The sequence below is a fragment of the Cajanus cajan genome, chromosome 5 (assembly GCF_000230855.2).
Source record: "Cajanus cajan strain Asha chromosome 5, NIPB_CcT2T_4, whole genome shotgun sequence".
Classification (NCBI taxonomy): domain Eukaryota; kingdom Viridiplantae; phylum Streptophyta; class Magnoliopsida; order Fabales; family Fabaceae; genus Cajanus; species Cajanus cajan.
The window spans coordinates 68,910,926-68,935,217 of NC_138521.1; the positions used below are offsets into that span (position 1 = coordinate 68,910,926).

At 36.4% G+C, this 24,292-nt stretch overlaps 1 protein-coding gene across 1 annotated transcript in view; it reads left to right on the plus strand.

Annotated features, from left to right (window-relative positions):
- Positions 1-24,292, plus strand: part of LOC109811015 (calcium-dependent lipid-binding family protein) — a 77,953-nt gene that overhangs the window by 40,420 nt on the left and 13,241 nt on the right. The window contains exons 30-50 of the mRNA XM_020374645.3: positions 60-244; positions 1,073-1,181; positions 1,252-1,395; positions 4,118-4,393; positions 4,587-5,258; positions 5,544-5,747; positions 14,154-14,257; positions 14,597-14,892; positions 15,037-15,121; positions 15,827-16,522; positions 16,639-16,957; positions 17,745-17,903; positions 18,035-18,198; positions 18,344-18,524; positions 18,603-18,872; positions 18,957-19,163; positions 19,531-19,585; positions 19,820-19,950; positions 20,056-20,559; positions 20,655-21,458; positions 21,579-21,655. Of these exons, the coding sequence (XP_020230234.2) occupies positions 60-244; positions 1,073-1,181; positions 1,252-1,395; positions 4,118-4,393; positions 4,587-5,258; positions 5,544-5,747; positions 14,154-14,257; positions 14,597-14,892; positions 15,037-15,121; positions 15,827-16,522; positions 16,639-16,957; positions 17,745-17,903; positions 18,035-18,198; positions 18,344-18,524; positions 18,603-18,872; positions 18,957-19,163; positions 19,531-19,585; positions 19,820-19,950; positions 20,056-20,559; positions 20,655-21,458; positions 21,579-21,655 (5,642 nt within the window). The remainder of the gene's footprint in view (positions 1-59; positions 245-1,072; positions 1,182-1,251; positions 1,396-4,117; positions 4,394-4,586; positions 5,259-5,543; positions 5,748-14,153; positions 14,258-14,596; positions 14,893-15,036; positions 15,122-15,826; positions 16,523-16,638; positions 16,958-17,744; positions 17,904-18,034; positions 18,199-18,343; positions 18,525-18,602; positions 18,873-18,956; positions 19,164-19,530; positions 19,586-19,819; positions 19,951-20,055; positions 20,560-20,654; positions 21,459-21,578; positions 21,656-24,292) is intronic.

Consider the following 24,292-nt stretch of genomic DNA (forward strand, 5'->3'; position numbering starts at 1 on the left):
ACATATTTCTTTGTCTATCTAAAATAGAAAAATATTTCTAAATTTTTTGGTGGTTCCAGATAATGATGTACTTTATGGAACTTGCCTCCCCTCATACTGAAGAAGCAATCAAACTTGTTGATAAAGTTGGAGGATTTGAGTGGTTGATTCAGAAATATGAAATAGATGGAGCTACTGCACTCAAGCTGGATCTTGCACTTGACACCCCAATTATCATTGTTCCAAGGAATTCAATGAGCAAAGAGTATGTGATATTTAAATCTGTTTTGTGTAGTCCAACAGCATTTTTTATTTAATTTGCTTGGCGATTTTTTATGAGGGTGTGGGGGCTTAGTGTAAAAGTCCAGATATAATAGGGGCAAAAATTGCATTGTATGGATATTAACATAATTGATTGTCAGATTGAATTACAATAAGCATGATAGTGGGTTCTTGATTATGTGTCATGGACTCATTTAGTTGTTATAAACCTGGATTTTCAGATGGTAGTATGTGTTATTACTTATTAGAAAATCACTTATATTTATCTCTTTTAGTTTTGATGATGGATGGCAAATGAAATTTTGAAAGGATATGTGAATAGGGAGAAGTTTCTTTAATAACAGATCAAAATTAGGGGTATTAGCAGAACTGAAAATCAATATCAATTGGTGGAAGTTACTTTTCATTTGTTAATAATAGGGAGGTTTCTAAGAATTTATCTATAACAATGTCCTGTAATTACACATTAGAAGGGGGGAAAATATACCCAATACAAACCAACAGAATTTGAAAGAAAAAAAAAATGTTCAGGATCTGTTTTCCAGTTCCATTCTTCTCCCTTATCCTTGATCATTTTTCTTGTTTTATCATATGTTAAGGACCAATAATTTAAAAGATTAAAGGATAATGAATATGTTCAAACCTTTTATTTCCAAATTCTAAGATGCTTTCTCATGCTATAGTCCTTTGGATTTGAGGTATGTGGTACCTTGTGATGAATTTTGTCTTGTGAGTGGGAAGATATTAGGTAAAAGAAAATAAATAGTTTTGGTATCTTACAAGCTTAAAAAATTTCTTTATTGACTTCCAGTTTTATACAACTTGATCTGGGAAAGCTACAGATTAAAAATGAATTCAGTTGGCATGGATCTCAGGAAGAAGATCCTTCAGCTGTGCATATTGACCTTCTTCATGCTCAGGTACACATTTCTTGTGTATTAAAAGTGAATAAAAACCCTTGACATCTTCCTGACTATAAATGAATTACAGATTCTGGGTATTAACATGTCTGTTGGAATTGATGGTTGTCTTGGAAAACCAATGATACGTGAGGGTCAAGGACTTGATATATTTGTGCGTCGAAGCTTGAGGGATGTATTCCGGAAAGTCCCAACATTTTCACTTGAAGTGAAGGTAACTCCAATTTATTTTATTTCCTCCCAATACATAAAACTGTACTTTTTTTGGGAGTCTATGCAATAATTAGCATGTTGAATTTTAAAAGAATTTGAGCAATGGAAGTACTGCAATTCTCCATCTAGCATTCACCTGTCATTCACAGTTAACCATGTGTAAATGAAATTAATTCACCTCACCATTTCTCAAGAGTAATTGAATGTGATTGTATACAATTATCAATGTGTTCTTCTAGCAGTAATGGCACTACTGCAATTCTCCATCTAGCATTCACCTGTCATTCATAGTTAACCGTGTATAAAATAAAATTAATTTCACCTCACTATTGCTCAAAAGTAATTGAATGTGATTGTATACAATTATCAACGTATACTTCTGATACTAATGGTTAAATATTGTCTCACAAGTGGTTAATAGAGTCATGAGGTTAGCAATCATCAATCTGCAGTTGTCGCACAATGGATAAATTTATCTCAAACAAGCGATTAATAGTGTCTTGAAGTTATTGAAGTGTCTAATGTGGATTAACTTTGCCTCACATGTGGTTAAGAATTAATGAACATGTTAGGATCCAATTACAAGGTATGGGACTTGAGTCCCACATTGGAAGTAAGGGGTTCTAGTTATATTAGGAGTTGTTCTTTTCTTAAGATAATGGGAGTTATTGAACAAGGAATTTTATTAATTTGAGTGTAAGATGCTGTTGTAACCAGGTGAGGTAACAGATAACAGGGAGAGGTGTAGAAACACAATCTAACATGGTTTGACATATGACGTAATGCTTACTTCCACAATTGAAACAGAGATAATTCATCATGATTAACAGAGAATTACTAGGATTAGCTGTTGAGAGTTGGTCTTGGAAGCTTCTTCATTTGGAACTTGGAACAGATCTGAGTTCATCCCCGGTGGGAATATTTCAATTTGAAAGTAACAGGTTCTGAAACATTTTCAAAAGTCTTGATATAAGCCATGGAGGACCCATGTCCATTCACTCTAATTTTCGCAATACTTTTTGAAGCTGGATGGTTGATTGATCTTTGTTCAAATAAAAAATCAGACAATGATCCTCCTTCTGAAGAGTTGCTAGATAGTGGACTGATTCATACTTGCTCAATGTAGTTGCCTTTAGCCTTGTGACATTTCATAGCAAGATTTGTTGGAGCAGCAGTGGAGCCAAGATAGAAGGCTTGATATATATCCGTAGTAACCTGTTGATAGTCAGTTTTCTGCCATTCTTTAAGCCTTTGTCAAATGGTCAGAGACCAGAGTCCTTGTACATGGAACTAAACTCCATCAGTGGGTCATCAGTTTAAATGTCATTTGTACACAGGTGATTGATGGAGTACTACTCTTCTTATGCTTGTCAAAGTGCCATTAGGACTGATTGAATAGACAAGAAATATAACTTCAGAAATAGCAGTGAGAATAAAAGATTAGATAGCCATTGGATTTTTCAGACCCTCAAAGCTAACCAATGCAAGTGTGGCAAATGATTGTTAAATTGTATTTAGGAGGGGCTGACATGGAGAATGGCACAGCGGTGACAAAATCCAGTGATTGGATGGTGCTGTGTGTCTTTCACATGCAGAACAGTGAGCAGAAATTGAGGCATGATTGCATAGTTGGACTTTTCAGCAAGTGGATTGGCTGGGGTTTTAAGGGTGAGCTTTACTGGAGGACCTGATGATGGTCTGGATTGAGGGGATGGTGTTTCAGCATTGATCAAGGCAGAAAAAAGGAGCAGTAGATAATGATTACATTGGCACTCAGCAGAATGAAATTTATAAAGTGATTACATAGATAAAGGGTGATAAATACATACTCTACTATTTTAAGCCATGTGTTTGTGTAACAGTGTGCTGCGTGCAGGAATGCCAGATGTGCTGTAATGTAACTGTCAGTTATGTTAGTTGGTCTTGTCTGAATCAGTTAGGCATCCTAACCTAATTGGTCTAATGGATAAGAATCTCAGTTAATATGAATAGTGTAAATTTAAATTTCAAATATCAGTATTGTGTCTTGTCTCATTTTCCTTCCTTTTATTACACTTACTTACCCTAGTATTGCGTATTACATTGCTAATCACATTTCCTAGGTTACACTGTGCACAGTCATTTAAATATGCAGTTCTCAACAGAAGCATCGCACAATCAAGAGTGTATTGGTGAATAAACTCAAAGCTGATATTTTTGTGTCTGTTTTGAATTTTATTTGCCAGGTTTATGCTTTGTGTAATATAGTACGAATCAAAAAGTAGGCAAAGTGATAGTTATCTAGGCCACCTGGTTAGTGGGCAGATAATTTCAATATGCAGTTTCGAACAGCAGCACCACACAATCTAGAGAGTGTGTCGTTCAGGATACCCTTTTTTAGCTTCTAGAGAATGTATTCAAGCAAGTCTGGTGACATAGGTTTTCCATCAATGAAGTTAGCATTCAGTTCTTGCCAAAGACACCTAAAAACAACATATAGAGGACACTGCTATAGCACTTTTCCCTAGTTTTGTCTGGCCTAAGGTGCAATAGTTTATTATATGTAGGCTTCAAGATTTGACCCAAAGTAAGTCTGCAAACAGAACATATCATCAAAAAATATGAAAATCTTGTGTCTCTCTTAAATCCAGAGTAGTTTCATCATACTGAGTAGTTGTTATTGCATATGCTTATATTCTTGTATTTCACTCCACAAATTCAGTTAATTTTATGCTCATGAGCAGGTGGATCTATTGCACGGTATAATGTCTGATAAAGAATATAAGGTGATTTTGGATTGCACATACATGAATTTAGCTGAACAACCAAGGCTTCCTGCTAGCTTTCGTGGTGGAAAATCTGGTTCAAGGGATACTATTAGGCTTCTGGTTGATAAGGTTAACCTGAACAGTCAACTTCTGTTGTCACGAACAGTTACAATCATAGCTGTTACAATGAACCATGCTTTGCTGGAGCTTTGTAATGGCACTGGTGGGGAGTCTCCATTGGCTCATATTGCTGTGAGTGTTCATACTTTAAGCAGATGAATCAGATGTCTATATATACTGTTGAATTTGTTTCCATTACATTTCTTCAGTGCTTTGATTTTATTTTAACTAAATCATTATGCTTTTTGCTTTCAGCTTGGTATGTCAGAATATGGAACATGCTCATCTTTCATTCTGCTTTATTTTATTGCTTATTTTTTTGCAGCTGGAAGGTCTTTGGGTTTCTTATCGTATGACTTCTTTATCAGAGACAGACCTTTTTGTGACAATTCCAAAATTCTCTGTACTAGATGTTCGCCCTGATACAAAACCAGAAATGCGTTTGATGCTTGGATCATCTGCTGATGCTTCCAAACAAGCAGCTACCGGAAATGTTCCCTTTTTGTTTAACCCAGGTAGCTTTAGAAGGACAACCAATGAAGCTGGAGTTGATGATATGCCCATTTCAACAATGTTCTTGATAGACTACAGGTGGCGGATGTCATCCCAATCATATGTGATTCGTGTGCAGCAACCTCGAGTCCTTGTTGTGCCAGATTTTCTTCTTGCAGTTGCCGAGTTTTTTGTGCCTGCTTTGGGAGCATTAACTGGAAGAGAAGAAAAAATGGACCCGAAGAATGATCCTATTAGCAGAAACAGTAGCATAGTCCTGATGGAATCAATTTACAAGCAAAAAGAAGATGTGGTTCACCTCTCCCCATCGAAACAATTAGTTGCGGATTGGATAGGCATCGATGAATATACATATGATGGTTGTGGAAAGGTTATTTGTTTATCTGTTGAAACAGATGCAAAGGAAGTCCGCAACACTAGGTTTAGACCAATTATAGTCATTGGACATGGCAAAAGGTTGCGATTTGTTAATGTAAAAATTGAGGTAATATACTTCCCGTCAGTCTGCAAGTTATTTTTTGATTTAACATTTATATTTGAGAGGATTATAAATTCTTCTTGAAGCACCTTTAGGAATTCAAAACTTCTTTAATGTTATTAATGCAAATTGTAATTTTTATAGTGTATACCTTAAGAAGAATACAAGCCTATTGTTCTTGCTTGGAAACCAAAATTTATTTTTTCTTACACTGTCTAGTAGCCACTTCAATACACAATCTCCATATGACTTGCTTATTAGAAGCTTACACCTTTGTTATTTATTCACCAGAATGGTTCTCTTCTAAGGAAATATACGTACCTTAATAATGATAGCAGCTACTCAATCTCTAGTGAAGATGGTGTTGACATGGTGGTTCCAGGAGAATTGCCATCTAGTGATGAGAAAAGCCTTGACGATGTGAATCAAATGTCAGGCACGACAGATTCCCAAAGTGGTTCAAATGGAACTCAAAGTTTTTCCTTTGAAACCCAGGTAGATGATCTTTCAAGTTTCCATGCAAAATATGTACAAAGCTTTAATGCCACATTAAACATGCAAAAGAAATTACATTTCTAATTATTACAGTTAACTTAATTGGACCTCCTTCGGTGTTTATTTGTGCCTCTTGGTAGTTGGTTGATCAGAACTTGTACGTTAAATCATAACAGCACCTGCTCACCAAAACCATTTTGCTGCAGTATCAGGTCATAACTACACATTGGTCTGAATGTTAATTTTCAACATTCTACCAATCTCGTTCAGAATTCTAGAATTTTTCATTTCCAAATTGCATAATACTTTTTTTTTTTTTTGCTAAATGTTTTTAAAATGACAAGAAAGATGACAAGTACATTAATGACAATAGTAAGCCTTTATGCAAATAACGTTGTATGAGAAGATGATTAATTGTTGATGTAATTATAACTAATTTTGGATAAAGATGAGTAATTAGAAGGAGCATTATTATGTATTCTTTTGAAATTTGAGGTTTACTGTTTTTTTGATATCTTATCCCTAATCAACTCATAAATGTATTTTGATTCTGGATCTGGAATTTTGTACCTTAAGATTGGATTGCTTGTCTTAGTGGTATTGTTATTGTCTGAGTTCCTATCTTTCTATGGGAACTTGGCCCGTGTGCAAGATAGAGAAACTCAAGAATTTGAGAGAAAAAGTAAATTGTTTCTTTTGCTATTTATTACTCTGATATCTCAAAATGAGAGATCAGGTATTTTTAGTACGTACTTCAGTAACTGCCTGTAACAAAATTGTACATCTGGCACAACTAATTGCTGAGCTTTCACAAACTAAAGTACATATTTATATTTAGTTCTTTCCTGTTGCTTACAATAGAAACTATCATACCGAGTCATTATACGATAATCTACATTATTAGGCCACATTATTGAATTTAAATGTTTAGTGTTGCAATATCAGTTGATATTGTGTCAGGAGAAATTTTTTTTTTTTTTATCTTTCTTCAGTTAGATAAAGATTGCTATTTTTTGGGTATATATATGAGGTACACAGTTTTAACCCATAACAACTGAATAAAAGCAGTGTATTTACAATACTAAACATTTAAATTCAATAATTTTAGAATGTGTTATTTTGGGCATATTCCCTTGTTTTGGTCCATGGACATGGTTCACGTAGTATCCCAAAGTTGATAACTAAGAACTATTTTGCACTCACGGGATGACTTCCACTGTTCAAACATTATTTTAGCATATACGAGAATTGAACTTAGGAACAAGTTGACCCCCTATGTCCTATAGGGCATTGTGTATATTTCCTTGGTCCTGTTCCTGTTGTATATCACCTCCTTTTTCTATGCAAGTCTGTCACAGAACGTGTTTTTGATACCATAATTTGTAGTTTTGAACGATGTGTCTGTTTGAGAGGCAAGAGAAACTGTGATATGATTTTATAGGGGAACAACTATCCCTAAAATAAGGAAACTATGACTTAAAGATAAAAACAAAAAAAGAAGAAAAAGATGATAAAAATTAAATGAGATAATTTCAGATCCCTTGAGTATTGTATAGGAGTGTTCCTCTAACGAACTTAAGAGCTGTTTTAAGGTGGTTAGCTAGTTTCACATCTGTCAGTATGATGGCTGTACTTAGATGTCTTATAAGTAGCAACATGCATCTCTCCGTGTAGAACCTACTGTCTCAAGAATAATAATGTATCTCTCTATCTATCTCTCTGATACTTTGATATGGTATGAAGAGCTAGAAGATCTACAATTGTCGAAACATACCCTCTTCCTACTCATTCCTCCATGCCAATTACCTTTGCACAAACGATCTAAACAAAGCTAGATGAGATGAATTTTCTTCTTTGATGTCAACAGGTTGAACCTGTCATCAAGGAGCATTGTCTTCACACTTTGAGGTTTGTCCTAAGAGTGCAATTTGATTTTTGAGTGAATCAGATTGTGATGTAGGAATTGTGAATGCTGACTACATTGTTTGGGAGTGACAGGGTCAGATTCTCGTGTCATGGCTTCTGTCATCACTTTCAACCTACATTCTCTCTCTCATGTTCTTGAAAGGATTCATGTGTATGAAGTTTGGGATAAGATCCATGACTATTTTTCACTAACAAACTTGTGCTAGAGTTCATCTACTGCAAACTAAATTACGATCACGATGCTCAATGATAAACCTATGGCAGAGGTTCCTCCTCAAATTAAAGACCTAGTTGATGTTCTTGCATCTATTGGAGATTCTGTGTCGCTACAAGAAAACATTGATGTCATTCTTAGCTTTTAGCTCTCATCGTCTCTGTTATCAAGAGTTAGGATACCAACTCCCAGAGGATTTGTTGTAGTAACCGTAGCTTGAGGTGGTTGAGAAGAATTAGCTATACTGATTATGTGATATAGGAGGTCTTTGTGGTTGATTGTGATAGGTATTTCATGGCTGAGGGAACCAATATGAAACCATAGGTTGCTGCTAAGAAAAATCAAAAGGAACCTAAGGTGGTACATATCTTTGCTTAAAGCGATGGTGACAAAGTGAAGCTTTGTGGCCATACTTATGGCAGACTAGACAATGAATGCCAAAATATCTTCCACGAACACCACGGGGTCACAGCCGAATCTGCCACTGCAGGGTAAAAGCATGATTTGAACCAAAGTAATCTTCTTGATGTGATGTAGACCCCTCAGCCAAATTCGCTTGACCAAAATTAGGTTAAGAAGACAAAGTTCGAGATGCTTAGGCAACATTTACAAGAACCATTAGTCTTCTTGAATTTCTCAATACAGATTCATGCAAGAGGAGGAAGAGTTTCAACTTCATCAATGGAGAGAGGTTGGAGTTTGCTGCTGATGAGAGTGATAAAAGATTCATATTCTTCCGGAAGGCCTATGATAATAACATCAAGATGTTCACAAACAGTAACCATTACTCCAATTGCAGTAAGAGCATTAATGAGCACTTGAATATGAAGAAGATAATTAGAGATAGTCCAATTTTCAAATGACGAGTTGCGGAGTTCCGTAAGCAACTACCACACTTTCACGTTGGTGTGAGAATGAAAGAATGCAGGAATTTTGTCCCAAAGCTGTCATGAAGATTTACATCCAATGACATGTGTGAGCATTTCTCATGTCATTCTGCAGCCACAATAACAGAAGTTGATCTTGTTGTGACCAAGCAAGATACGTTTTAGAGACTTGATCTTCAAGAGAGTTATTTTGGAGGAATTTGAGGATTGACAAGGTAATGATAAATATGATGTCCCTTGATTACAGGTACAACTTGCTGGCACTATAGCTGGTGATTTTTCAAATCAAGTTTCTCAAAAGCAGAGTGAGAAAAGGTCACTGTAGACATTGACGATAAAGGTGGAGGGGATGGAGGAGGAAATTTCAGAGAGATTTCACGGTGTGAAAAATATTATTGATTGTAATCAGTTGTTATGAAATACAAATAGAGCAACTATATATAGTTGCAGAAGTGTGCGAGACAAGGTACCCAACTACCAGCTTACATGATAAGCTAACTAACTAATAACCAAACAAACTAACTAAAAGTCACAGTACTTTCAGTTATAACAGAAACAGTTACAAGAAAAACATAATACATCAGTACAGAAAATGAAAAAAAATAATGAAAAAGGAAAACAATGATAAAATATCAAATAAGGAAATTTAGGATTCCCCGAGATATTTCTGTTATTTACAACACAGGAAAAACAAAGTGATCATGTTGCCTCTTGCTCGATAATGAATTTCTTGCATTATGAGAAACAGATGACTTTGCCATCCTTACAATGAACATTGAAAAACCAGGGTACTTTCTGAAGAAAAATACATAACTATTGTTTTGTCACTTATATTGAAATAGTTGGCAATGGTATACATCTATTTTTAGCAAGGAAATTGTTTAATACTAGCCCAAATCATATTCTAAATTGTTATAAATAACCTTTGCAACTGCATCTTTGATTGCTGCAATTTTGCTTCTGTTGCTTGACTAATACATTATAAATGGAAAAAAAAATCCTGTGTTGAAGAAGTTCAGAAACAGTGGAAACTACAAAGTATATGAAATTCCAAGCATTATTTTAAATTTAAAGTTACCTGGTTTTTGTTTTTTGATTTATCATGTCTAACCCATCAATTTGCATTGAACTGACTTGAATATGAATAATTTCTTATTATTGAATCTGAATGGGTACAATAAAATAAATAGGCATAAAACATAATCAATCCCTAAAGTTTAGGGATTTAGATAAAACTGACTAAGAAAACTAAACTAGAAAATAGGAGAAGATAAACTAGTATATCTAAACTATATCTTATAGAATTATCTTAACACTCCCCCTCAAGCTAAAGCTTATATATCATATGTATCTAGCTTGTTACATATATATGTTATCCTAGGACCTTGTAAAGATTTAGTAAAGATATCTGCAAGTTGATCCTTAGAGCAAATAGAGGAGGTCTTGATGATACGGAGAGGATCTTTTCTCTGATGAAATGGCAGTCAACCTCTATATGCTTTGTTCTCTCATGAAAAACTGGATTAGAGGAGAGGTATAAAGCTAACTAGTTATCACAAACTAGTTCCATATGACCAACCTTGCAAAACTGCAACTCTTGAATTAAGAATTTTAGCCACAAGAGCTCACATGTGGTGTGAGCCATAGCACAATATTCTGCTTCTGTACTTGATCGTGCAACAACACTTTGCTTTTTGCTCTTCATGAGACAAGATTACCACCCATGAAGACACAATAGCTTGATGTTGACCGCCTATCACTTGCATCACCTACTCTGCATCTGAATATCCAACAATGTTTGTATGTCCTCTATCATTGTAAACAAGTCCTTTTCCTGGTGATCTTTTGATGTATCTAGGGATTCGAACAACTGTAAGTCCGGTCTCTTCTAGAATGAGCATATTTCCTCTGAGAAATAGCAATACCAGACTTTGACTGAGCGACCTCAATCCCAAGGAAATAACGTAGGGGACCTAAATCCTTAGTTTGAAAGTGATTAAATAAGTGTTGCTTCAAAGCCTTGATGCCCTCCTGATCATCACCTGTAATCACAATATCATCTACATAAACAACAAGATAGATAAATTTATGTGTCGATGAGCGTCTAAAGAAGACAGAGTGGTTTGTCTCGCAGCGGATCATTCCAAATTCCTATATAACTTTGCTAAACTGACCAAACCAAGCACGAGGTGATTGTTTGAGGCCATACAAGGACTTTTGTAATTTACATACAAGACCAGACCCCCCTTGAGCAACAAACCCAGGAGGTTGATCCATATAAATCTCCTCCTCCAAATCACCATGTAAGAAGGCATTTTTGATGTCTATTTGAAACAAAGGCCAATGCCTCATAGCAGCCATAGCTAAGAAGAGACAAACTGAGGCCATCTTCGCAATTGGAGAGAAGGTGTCGCTGTAATTCAAACCATATACTTGCGTGTATCCCTTAGCCACAAATCTATCTACCTGTCCATCATGGCCCACTTTCACATTAAATACCCATGACAACCAACAACAGATTTTCCAGGCGGAGGTGGGACAAGTGCCCAAGTGTGGTTGGAGTTTAAAGCTGTCATCTCATCAATCATTGCTTGTCACCATCCTAAATGGGTTAAGGCCTCCTCTACTATCTTGGGAATGGTAATAGAGGAAATAGCAAGACAAGCATAATAGGTAGGAGACAAATGATGATATGAAAGAAAGTTATAAATAGGATGAGGATTACAAGTAGAACGACTACCTTTACGAAGAGCAATAGGCAAGTCAACTGAGGTAGGTGAGGCTGGAGTAGGTAAGGAGACCGGAGCAGGGGCAGAATCACATGGCTCAATTGTAAAAGTACTGGGAGGAGCAGACCGACGCTCATAGGTTATCCCAAATCGGTGTAAAGGACGATCAAATCCCGGTGGTGTGCTAGGAATCTCTGGTGATCTCTGGTGCCTCTAAAGTAGTAGGTGTAGAAGGCACACTGGGATCAAAATGAGGAATAGGCAATACCTGAGAAAAGAGATCTGAGTCAACTGAAGAGACATCTGTAGCAACGAAATATGGTGTATTTTCAAAGAAAGTGACATTTGCACTAGTGTAAAATCGATGTGTAGCAAGAGAGTAATAGCGGTACCCTTTTTGAACACAGGAGTACCTTAAGAACACACATTTGATAGCCCTAGCAGACAACTTAGCACGTCCTGAGAAAAGATCATAGACAAAAAAAGTACAACCAAAGACACGAGGATGAACAGAGTAAGTGGGATCAATGGGTATAATAAGGAATGAGGTACTTGATTATTCAAGATAGAGGATGGCATTCGATTTATTAAAGACCTTGCAGTAAGTGCAACATCTCCCCACATTTTTTAGCGGGTGCATTGGCATTCAATAAAAGAGTACGAGCAGTGTCCACAATATGTCTATGTTTTCGCTCAGCTACACCATTTTGTTGAGGTGTATGAGGGCAACTAGATTGATGTAGAATGCCATGGGAAGTCATAAATGATTTGAAACAATCTGAAAAATATTCTTTAGCATTGTCACTTCGTAAAATCCGAATTACTTTGCCAAATTGAGTTTTAATCTCCGAATAGAAACTTTGAAAAAACTCAGAAGGATTTTTCATTAAAAATATCCAAGTACATCTAGAAAAATCATCAATAAAGGTGACGTAATACTTATGCCCTAAAAGAGAAGGAACCCGACTAGGGCCCCAAACATCAGAATGAATGACATCAAGGGGAGACACAACTCGACTATTAACATTATTAGGAAAAGAAGTTCTAACTTGCTTCCCTAATTGACACGACTCACTCTAAGGATTTCAAGCATGAGAGATGAGGTACCATTTTCTTTAATTTATTCAAGCTTGGATGATCCAGGGGATGATGAATTAAACTAGGAGACTCAACAAATGCACATATGGTAGAGGTATAAGGCTGAAGGTAGTAGAGACCATGTGATTCAGATCCAACTCCAATCGTCTGTCCCGTACTCCAGTCTTGTATCAAAAAAGAATCAGAAGTGAAGGTTATGGCACAATTTAGTGACCGAGTCAACTTACTTATAGAAATCAAATTAAAAGGACATCCAGAAACTAGTAAAACATATTTTAATGGTGGTGAAGGGTAGGTGATATTTGGCCAATACCAGTGGCTTGGACTTTTGACTCATCTGCAAGAGTGATATGATGTGGAGTTTTAGGTGATGATAGGCTAGGGAAAAGGGAGACATTACCAGTTAGGTGATCAGAAGCACCAGAGTCCAAAACCCAAGGTCCAATAGACGTAGAGTGAGAGAGACAGATGGTAGAATTACTAGTGTGAGCATCAGTAACAGAGGAAGAGACTTGTTGCGCTGCCTTCAGTTGAAGAAACTCTTTGTAATCATCAGTAGATAATGAGATTGGATGATTGCCCTCAGATTCAATCTTGAGCTCTAGAGCCGAAGTTGGAGATTGAGCCATGAAGAGAAAAAAAGGAGAAAAACAACAAAAGAAAAACTCAATCAAAAAACCACAGAAACAGCAAAAAATCAACCATGGAACACCGAGGTAGCAACCAATCAACCACGGAATTCCGAGACAGCAACCAAACGACCACGAAACTCCGAGACAACAACCAAACGACCACAGAATTTCGAGGCAGCAGCCAAACAACCACAGAACTCCGAGGCAGCAACCAAACGACCACCAACAAACCACCTAGAGTGTGACCCACAACCTGAAAAGGGTCAAAACGAGAAGAGGGAGGGCCGACGAGTCCAACGGAGTGAACCACGTCGCAAACGGAGGCCTGGAGGGCGGCGCGTGAACCCCACGCGCCAGTGAGCTTCCTCAACAAAAACCACGTGTGAGGGCGCGTGAGATAGCGGCTAGTGGTGGCTCGCGACGGAGAGGCTGACCGACAACCTCTGAATGTACAGGCGGTGTCAACTCCGGCAACCGCCGACAAAAGTCGAAAACCCTAGATGTTGGCGACTGGATTAGGGTTCCTGGACCAAAGCGCTCTGATACCAACTTGAATATGAATAATTTCTTATTATTGAATCTGAATGGGTACAATAAAATAAATAGGCATAAAACATAATCAATCCCTAAAGTTTAGGGATTTAGATAAAACTGACTAAGGAAACTAAACTAGAAAATAGAAGAAGATAAACTAGTATATCTAAACTATATCTTATAGAATTATCTTAACAAACTGGATCAACAAATATCCATGCTTAGTTTCAGTATAAACCAAGCCACAATAATAAGCTCCATAGATGGTTTATTGATATAGTGTAGATGGTGTACATTCTTCTATGTATTTTACTAAACTACCCACCCCCTAAAGAGGTGACATCTTTCATTTTCTTCTACTGATGGCTATTGTATTTTGATGTTAGGTTGTTTCTTCTGAATTCACCTTCTATGATGGCACTAAGTCATTTCTTGATGATTCATTTTATGGCGAGAAGCTTGTTCGTGCGAAGTTGGATCTGAGTTTCATGTGAGATATCTTTGGAGACAGCATTAAATTTTCTTGGGAGAATTATGGTTTTAGAATTTTTGGTAGAAAGATTTTCAGTTTAGGAACAAAATGACTAACTATGCCATTTCAGGGTTTGTCCATTTACTAATAAGCATCTTCTAGAAATTTTGAAGCACTTTTCAATTGTTCCTCAATTGGAATTATTTTTGGCAAGAATTCCCAAATAATAATTCTCCCAATTTTGTGAAACATATTCAATGTCTCTCCTTTTTCATTGATACATTTTCTAAAAATAATTGAATGTTTTTTTCTCAAACTAGTATTTGACCTCTAACTTTTTTCAATATATTTGTGCAGGTATGCGTCCAAGGAAAAAGACACTTGGATTAGAGCCCTGTTGAAGGATTTTACTGCAGAGACTGATTCTGGTCTCGTCATTCTAGATCCAGTGGATATATCAGGGGGCTATACTTCTGTGAAAGACAAAACAAATATATCTTTGCTATCAACTGACATCTGTATACATCTTTCACTTAGTGCTCTTTCTCTTATACTGAACCTGCAAAGTCAGGCATCTGCTGCATTAAGTTTTGGAAATGCAACTCCTCTAGTTCAATGTACCAACTATGACCGAATTTGGGTGTCTGAAAAAGGTTTATTCCTAATTGTGAAGTTGCCTGATTACATTTTATTTTATTTTATTTTTTTTATGTAATCAATTTATCAACTTTACTGACATAAATTGTGTGCCATTTATAACTGAGAGATCAGATTCTTATAATGAACTATTTTTGCAGAGACTGGTCACAACAATAATGTTACCTTTTGGAGACCTCGAGCTCCTGCAAATTATGTTATATTGGGAGATTGTGTGACATCAAGGTATATTTTCTTTTCTCCCATATATGCCTTGATTTTTCATTCTAATCTTCTGGGATTCACTATCTTGATCATTCACAATAAAATCTTTAAGAGTATTCATCTTGATCAAACATCAAAATCAGATCTGGAAAATGCCATGAGATTCATTTAAGGCAATGAGTCATCCTTTGCTTTGTATTGTTGTACTCTTTTGTTAGTAACACCAAATATCTTTAAGTCATCTGGTGTTTACAAGTAGATAAATCTTCAAGTCAACTTGCTACTTTAATTTGGGCTTAAGGCCTAATTCAAACCCCACAATACCAGCTTGTAAGGTGAATTGTCCAAGCTTTGTAAGCTCTGTTTAAGCCATATCTCAGAGCTTTATAACCTTTGAGGCTGCTGTTAAGTCAGTTTTCCAACACTTGATCATGAAGGAAAACTTGGTACGAATTTGAATTTGTTGCAAGGGAGAGTAAGGGAGATGAGAGAGAGATTCTGAACTTCTGTATCTGTTGCAAGTTGGCTCATAATTAGTTTAATTTGAATTTGAATTTCCACAAACAATTTAGGTTATATAGCTGTTCCATCTGCATTATACATTAAATATGATATGGTGTTTCAAATGGAAATGCTTGTGATTTTTTTTTTTCTGTTTCCAGTATAATGCATCTGTATTAAATAGATTCCTTCCTTTGTTAATTTTATATTTTCATGTCTTTCCAGGCCAATTCCTCCTTCACAGGCAGTAATGGCAGTAAGTAACACATATGGCCGTGTAAGGAAGCCAGTTGATTTCCATCTTATAGGGTCATTCCCCAATATTCGAGAGCATGATGGAAGTGAAGATCATTCTATTGATGACAATGATTGTTCTCTTTGGATGCCCATTGCACCTCCAGGGTACACAGCACTAGGCTGTGTTGTAAATGTTGGGAACCAGCCACCCCCAAATCATGTTGTTTATTGCTTACGTTCTGATCTGGTAACATCAGCAAAGTATACAGACTGCATATTTAATATCCCATCAAATAATCACTTTACCTCTGGCTTTAGCATATGGCGCCTTGATAATTCCATTGGCTCATTTTTTGCTCATTCTTCAACTGGTTGTCCTCTCAAAGACAGATGTTATGACTTAAATCATCTGCTTGTCTGGAATTCAAATCGAGCTCCCCTGATAGGTCCAGTATCAGATTATTCTGATCAAGAAAATAATAATCAGCAGACAAGCAAAAGTGTGAATACATCTGGATGGGAAATTCTAAAGTCTATCTCAAAAGCAACTAACTGCTATATGTCTACACCAAACTTTGAAAGGATATGGTGGGACAAAGGCAGTGACCTCCGTCGTCCAGTCTCTATTTGGCGACCAATCGCACGTCATGGTTATGCTGTCTTGGGTGATTGCATCACTGAAGGGTTAGACCTGTTGATTTTTTGGGCTTTTTTTCAAATTTGCTATAATCCATCTTTTACTTAACCTACTTCAATGTTCTTTGGGGGACTAATATTTTCTTTTCTTTTCCTGTCTTCAGCCTAGAACCTCCTGCACTAGGCATAATCTTCAAGAATGACAGTCCTGATATCTCTTCAAAACCTGTTCAATTTACCAAAGTTTCCCATATTGTAGGGAAAGGGATTGATGAAGTTTTCTTCTGGTATCCTATAGCTCCTCCTGGTTATGTTTCTTTAGGATGTGTTGTCTCCAGAACAGATGAAGCTCCACGTGTGGATCTGTTTTGCTGCCCAAGGATGGATCTTGTTAGCCAAGCAAACATTCATGAGGCACCTCTTTCAAGATCGTCGAGTTCAAAGTCTCCTCAATGTTGGAGCATATGGAAAGTAGAAAATCAGGTCAAACATAACTTCCCATTCAATTGTCTCACTCTGAAAAAATATATTTTGTATTATTGTCTTCTAATTATGTGTAATAAATTTATTTTTTTATGCTTATAGCTAGGAGAATTTTAATTTGATCCACATCCTGGGAAAAAAGCTTAGGGCAATTGCCTGTGATTGAAGAAAATGTTTTCTGTTCTATACACAAATCTTTGAAAATATAAAACATAATGGAAACTGGCATTTTTGAAATTAAAATTGAAAACAGAAAATATTTGCTTAAAGTGAGCAGACTATTTGGTCGTTGAGCTATTGCTACTTATCATCATACATATATTTGCATAACTGTATTCTTAAACGGTTTTTTGGTGTGTTATGGTCTGATCTTCAATGTTTGTACTTTTTGCACATACGGTGGTTGGGTTTCTTTTTTGGTCACTGTAATCTTTTTGGAGCTGCATGGTGGGTAAACTATGTGCATATTATAGAAGATATTGAAATCTTTTTTGGTTTTCATTATGTTGCGGCTGGACAGATCAGAGTTTAATCCTCTCTCTGTTAGTGGATTATTTTCTTTCTATAGGTGGTTATGCAGGTTTTTAGGCGGTATATCCCTTAGGTATTCATGGGGTTGTTCCTTTTTATCTTATGTTGATGGTATAAGCAATTAAGCTTTGGATGTTGGGTTTTATGAATTTGGTTTTCTTTTTATGTGTATGGGTTTACGTATCCTTGCGCCTATCATTAATGGATATTACTTCTTTTGCTGATCAAAAAAAAAAAATTCTACATATATGTGCAGGCTTGCACATTTCTGGCACGTTCTGACCTTAAAAAGCCATCAAGCCGATTAGCATACATAATTGGTGATTCTGTAAAGCCCAAGACTCGAGAAAACATAAATGCTGAGCTAAAGCTGCGATATTTTTCCCTGACGATTTTGGACAGCTTATGTGGAATGGTATTTTTTTTTACTATTATGAAATATGAAAATAGTTGTCATTCTTCTCTAAACTTTTCACCATCAAATTTTTAAATATAGGAATACTCATTGTCTAATTTCAATGTTGAATTCAACAACTACCCTTTCAGATGAGACCCCTATTTGATGCCACAATTACTAATATTAAGCTCGCAACCCATGGGGGACTAAATGCGATGAATGCAGTACTGATTGCTTCAATTGTTGCATCAACCTTCAATGCACATTTAGAGGCATGGGAGCCCCTTGTGGAACCATTTGATGGAATATTCAAGTAATTGATTAGCTATTTACTATTTTGGCCCAATATTTTAATTAAATTGATACTGATGGTCTAGTATCTTCTTGTGATTTTAGTCATGAGCCAGTCCTGTTGAAAATATCCCATTAATTAGATGTTTACTTCCTAACTTGTTTAGGTTTGAAACTTTTGACACCAATGTACAATCACCATCAGGACTTGGAAAGAGAATTCGAATTTCTGCTACCAGTATCTTGAATGTAAATGTCAGTGCAGCAAATCTTGAATGCTTTGTGGGAAGCATTCTTTCATGGAGGCGACAGTTAGAGCTTGACCAGAAAGTATCGAAACTAAATGAGGTCAGATTCTGAATCCTTTATCCATTTATCCTTTAAAACTAGCAACTTTTTTAAAAGCCTTACTGTTTGGGTTTGCAGGAGGTTGGTGGTCAACATGGTGAAGGAGAAAATACGACTTTTTCTGCACTAGATGAGGATGACTTGCAGACTGTGATAGTTGAAAATAAACTTGGTTGTGATATTTTTGTCAAAAAAGTTGAGCATGATGTGGATACAGTTGACAAAATACAGCAAGGTGATTGTGCTTCTGTGTGGATTCCACCTCCAAGGTTTTCAAATAGGTTAAATGTTGCAGATGAATCTAGGGAAGCACGTTATTATGTTGCTGTGCAGATACTTGAAGCCAAGGTTATAATATGTTGAAGTGGTTTACCTATCATTGATTTTCTACCGACCCAGTACATTGAAACTGATTCATTTCAAATTTTGTAGGGCTTACCTATTATTGATGATGGTAACTGCCATAACTTCTTCTGTGCTTTGCGTCTTGTTGTTGATAGCCAAGCATCAGAACAGCAAAAGCTTTTTCCCCAAAGTGCAAGAACAAAGTGTGTGAAGCCTGTTGTATCAAGAATTAAAGATCAAGTAGAAGGCAGAGTAAAGTGGAATGAACTTTTCATATTTGAAGTTCCCCGAAAGGTATTGCGGTGTTCTTTGATTAGTTTTATACTTTTTCTTCATTTTCTATTCCTGTATGCTCATTAACTGAAATTTTTATACTTTAGAAAATGTTGTCATTTCATATATCTTCATTGTCATATTACATCTAGTTTTGGGTTTCTCTATTTGATTTACTCTTGCTTGCTAGATTGTGTCGATATTTTAGAACTGCTTTAGTTTTAACACGAGCTCTGGTACAGCCTTCCCTTTTTTTTGGAGTTTTTTAAACTTTTGCTCAATCAGCAGTTTCCTCCCCACTCCCCAACACATACGGTTTCTGCATTCATCAATTTAAGATACCTAGGAGTTTACCACATTTACTGTTACTCTGAGAAATTGATTACAGGCCCCTGCTAAGTTGGAAATAGAGGTTACAAATCTTGCCGCAAAAGCTGGGAAAGGTAATTCTTTGATGACTTGTTCAGTGAGACTTTATGAATGTCCAGTTGAGTGAGATTTTGTTTATACAAAGTCTAATGCTATTGATTCAGTCCATCTTAGTAGTTTAATCAGTTAAATCAAACTTTCCAATGTAATATTTTTCTTTCAACCATGAATTGTCATTTATTATGTAGGTTTTTTATTTTCTTTCAACTCAGCTGCTTTTTCCTCAGAACTTATGTATCATCATGCAGGGGAAGTTGTGGGCGCACTTTCTTTTTCTGTCGGACATGGTGCAAGTATTTTAAAGAAGGTTGCTTCCGTGAGAATGTTTCCCACTCCAAATGATGCTCAGAATATTAAATCGTATCCACTTAGTACATCGGTCAGTTTCTATATTTTAATCATTTTAACAGGATGTGTCTGTTTGATGAATTATTATTAAATGTCTAGAAATTTGTCTACTTATTTTTCTCTTTCACTTTTGCAGGTTCAGCAAAATGTTGAAGCCATGCATAATGGTTGCCTCTTTGCGTCAACCTCTTATTTTGAAAGAAACAGAATTGCTAACCTTCAAAATGATATGGAAAGTGAGAACATTGGAGATAGAGACATAGGTTTTTGGGTGGGGCTTGGCACAGAGAGGGAATGGGAGAGTATTCGATCATTGCTTCCACTTTCGGTGGCTCCAATATCATTACAGAATGAATATATTGGTATGGAAGTTGTGATGAAAAATGGAAAGAAGCATGTAATTTTCAGGGGTCTTGTTACAGTAGTGAATGATTCAGATGTTATTTTGAATATTTTGACAAGTCATGCATCCATTGGTTGTGATCCTTCACTTGGAGTTAACAGTTCTAATGACGTAACTGAAGAAGTCTTTCAAAATCAGTATTATCAGCCAACATCTGGTTGGGGTAACAATTGGCCTGGTGTGCACAATGACAATCCTGGACATTGGAGCACAAGGGACTTCTCATACTCATCTAAGGTTGGTATATGTTATATATTCTGTTATCAGTTGTTAACTCTCTTAAGATTCCATCATTATGATTATTTTCCTCATTCACTTGCACCATTTTGAAGGATTTCTTTGAACCCCCGCTTCCTCCTGGGTGGAAATGGGCTTCGGGTTGGTCCATAGATAAGTCTCAAAATGTTGACAAGGAAGGCTGGGCATATGGGCCTGACATTAAAAACTTAAGATGGCCTCCTACTTCTTCACAGTTTTCTACCAAATCAGCCAATGATGTTGTGCGTCGAAGGCGTTGGATTCGTACTAGACAATCTTTTTCTCAGCAAGGTACAGAATGCTTGCAGAGCGGAGCAAGTACTGTGCACCCTGGAGCTTCAGCTGTTTTATCATGGAGAAGTACATCTAAGAACTCTGACCATTGTTTGCAAGTTCGACCTAAATTTGATAATTCTCAGCCTTCATACTCATGGGGTTGTGCTATTGCTGTTGGGGCAAGTTATATTTATAGCAAAGACCAACTATTAGATCCGGTTTCTAGACCAAGTTCTGTGACACCCAATTGCTCATTGAAGCTTAATGAGCTTGAGAAAAAAGATATACTTCTGTGCTGTAATCCTAGTAGCGGAAGTAAACAATTGTGGTTTAGTGTGGGTACAGATGCCTCGGTTCTCAATACTGAATTAAATATACCTGTATATGATTGGAGAATATCTATTAACTCTCCTTTGAAATTGGAGAACCGGCTTCCTTGTCCTGCTGAATTTTCAATCTCAGAGAAAATAAAGGAAGGAAGTTGTATTGAGCGGCATCATGGTGCCGTTTCTTCTCGTCAGAGTGTACATATCTATTCAGTTGATATTCAGAAACCCTTGTATCTTACTTTGTCTGTGCAGGGTGGCTGGGTCATGGAAAAGGTGATAACTAATCTAGCTCTGCACATATTTTATTTTATATTTGAGAAATTGTTTTAAATTTTGTGTCTTATGCAATTTAGTTGATGCGTTCATCTTCTTTACTTGATTTATCTTATTTAGGACCCAATTCTTGCACTGGATCCTTCTTTCTCAAACCATGTCTCATCTTTTTGGATGATTCACAAGCGAAGTAGAAGGTTTGTAATATGTTTTCCTTTTTCTTTTTTCTCGAATCTCAATTAAATTTTCTTTAATTGATTTGTTTCATTTTTGTTGTATTGAATTGAATACTGTTACACTAATATTTTTCCAATATTGTTCTTAGAGGTGAAGTATTTTGTCTGGTTTAAGGTGTATTTCCTTTGAGACTTCAATTTATATTTTTATCGTGTCATCTAGTATTGTTACATATGTTGCATTCTTTTGCAATAAAAATATAAAAAAAAAATTATATTCGTTTGTCCCCCTCATGTCAATGTCATGTATTTCTTATCATTTTTTATTTTTGTCCTTATATTTTCTGTTAGAACTAGTTTCTGGTACTTGGTGATCAGACCTCAAGAAGCTTTCAAATGTAATGTCATCCTGAAATGAATGTTCTAGTTATATTATGTGCTTTGTAATACCCTAGCAGAGCATTACTAGCATTCATATGTCGCATTGTGGAAAACATAAAAGCTAAAATGAAACTTTGTCTTTATTATGATAAAATTGAAGTGGAAAAGAAAAAGTTAAAAGGGATGATCAAAGTACCTTGCAAATCCTTAAAAATAACAAAACATAAGTCTTCATGCAAGAAGAGGTTATTAATACTAGACATAAGAAACTAATAAATATCTTAAAACATTTAAAACTTGAAAGTTGGTCCTTATAATAAATATCTTATACTTGTCTTCCTATTATGTTTGCTCTTTAAATTAAATTAATGATCAGTGGGAGCCATAACGACACACTACATATAAATAACATAACAATCACATTTATACAAGGTTCTTAACTTTTCAATTGAGCAACACAGAACATAAAATAACATTAGATTCATTTAACATTATTAACTATAAACCTTTAGCCTTTTTCATCCTTAAAACAAATTTGAGCTCATAATATGAAGGACCGCACTTTTTGTTTTTCGGTACATCCATTGGGGATTCAAAGTGTTTACCACTCTTCTTTATCCAAGGAATGTCATATGCTACTCTTTGGGTGTTTAAAGGAGTCGAATATTCTTTGTTGTTCAAAGGTGTATTAGGTTTTATCTCTCATCATCCTTTGCAGATTCAAGCATCCTTTGGGGATCATCATTTTGCTTTCTTAACATTCATATCTGACATCAATTTCTTTATTTCTGTTAAGATAATTCTATAAGATATAGTTTAGATATACTAGTTTATCTTCTCCTATTTTCTAGTTTAGTTTCCTTAGTCAGTTTTATCTAAATCCCTAAACTTTAAGGATTGATTATGTTTTATGCCTATTTATTTTATTGTACCTATTCAGATTCAATAATAAGAAATTATTCATATTCAAGTTGGTACCAGAGCACTCTGGTCCAGGAACCCTAATCCTTAGGGTTTTTGACTTTTGTGGGCGATTGCCGGAGTTGACACCGCCTATACATTCAAAGGTCGCCGATCGGCCTCTCCGTGCGAGCCACCACCAGTCGTCGTCTCACGCGCCCTCACGCGCGATTCTTGTTGAGGAAGCTCGCCGGCACGTGGGGATCACGCGCCACCCTTATGGCCTCCATTTGCGATGCGGTTCACTCCGTTGTACTCGTTGGCCCTCCCTCTTCTCGTTTTGACCCTTTTCAGGTTGTGGGTCACACTCTAGGTGGTCTGTTCGTGGTTGTTTGGTTGCTGTCTCGAATTCCGTAGTCGTTTGGTGGCTGTCTCGGAGCTTCGTGGTCGTTTGGTTGCTGTTTCGGAGTTCCATGGTTGTTTGGTTGTTGTCTCGGAGTTTCGTGGTCATTTGGTTGCTGACTCGGAGTTCCGTGGTTGATTGGTTGCTACCTCGGTGTTCCATGGTTGATTGTTTGCTGTTTCTGTGGTTTTTTGATTGAGTTTTTCTTTTGTTGTTTTTCTCCTTTTTTCTCTTCATGGCTCAATCTCCAACTTCAGCTCTAGAGCTCAAGATTGAATATGAGAGCAATCATCCACTCTCATTATCTATTGATGATTACAAAGAGTATCTTCAACTGAAGGCAGCACAACAAGCCTCTTCCTCTATCACTATTGCTCACACTGGTAATTCTACCGTCTATCTCTCTCACTCTACGTCTATTGGACCTTGGGTTTTGGACTCTGGTGCTTCTGATCACCTAACTGGTAATGTCTCCCTTTTCCATAGCCTATCATCACCAAAAACTCCACATCATATCACTCTTGCAAATGGGTCAAAAGTCCAAGCCACTGGTATTGGCCAAATATCACCTACCCCTTCACTACCATAAAAATCTGTTTTACTAGTTCCTGGATGTCCTTTTAATTTGATTTCTATAAGTAAGTTGACTCGGTCACTAAATTGTGGCATAACCTTCACTTCTGATTCTTTCTTGATACAGGACCGGAATACGGGACAGTGAGTCGGATATGAATCACATGGTCTCTACTACTTTCAGTCTTCTACCTCTACCATATGTGCATCTGTTGAGTCTCCTAGTTTAATTCATCGTCGCCTGGGTCATCCAAGTTTGAATAAATTAAAGAAAATGGTACCTCTTCTCTCACGCTTGGAATCCTTAGAGTGTGAGTCATGTCAATTAGGGAAGCATGTTAGAACTTCTTTTCCTAAGAGTATTAATAGTCGAGTTGTGTCTCCCTTTGATGTCATTCATT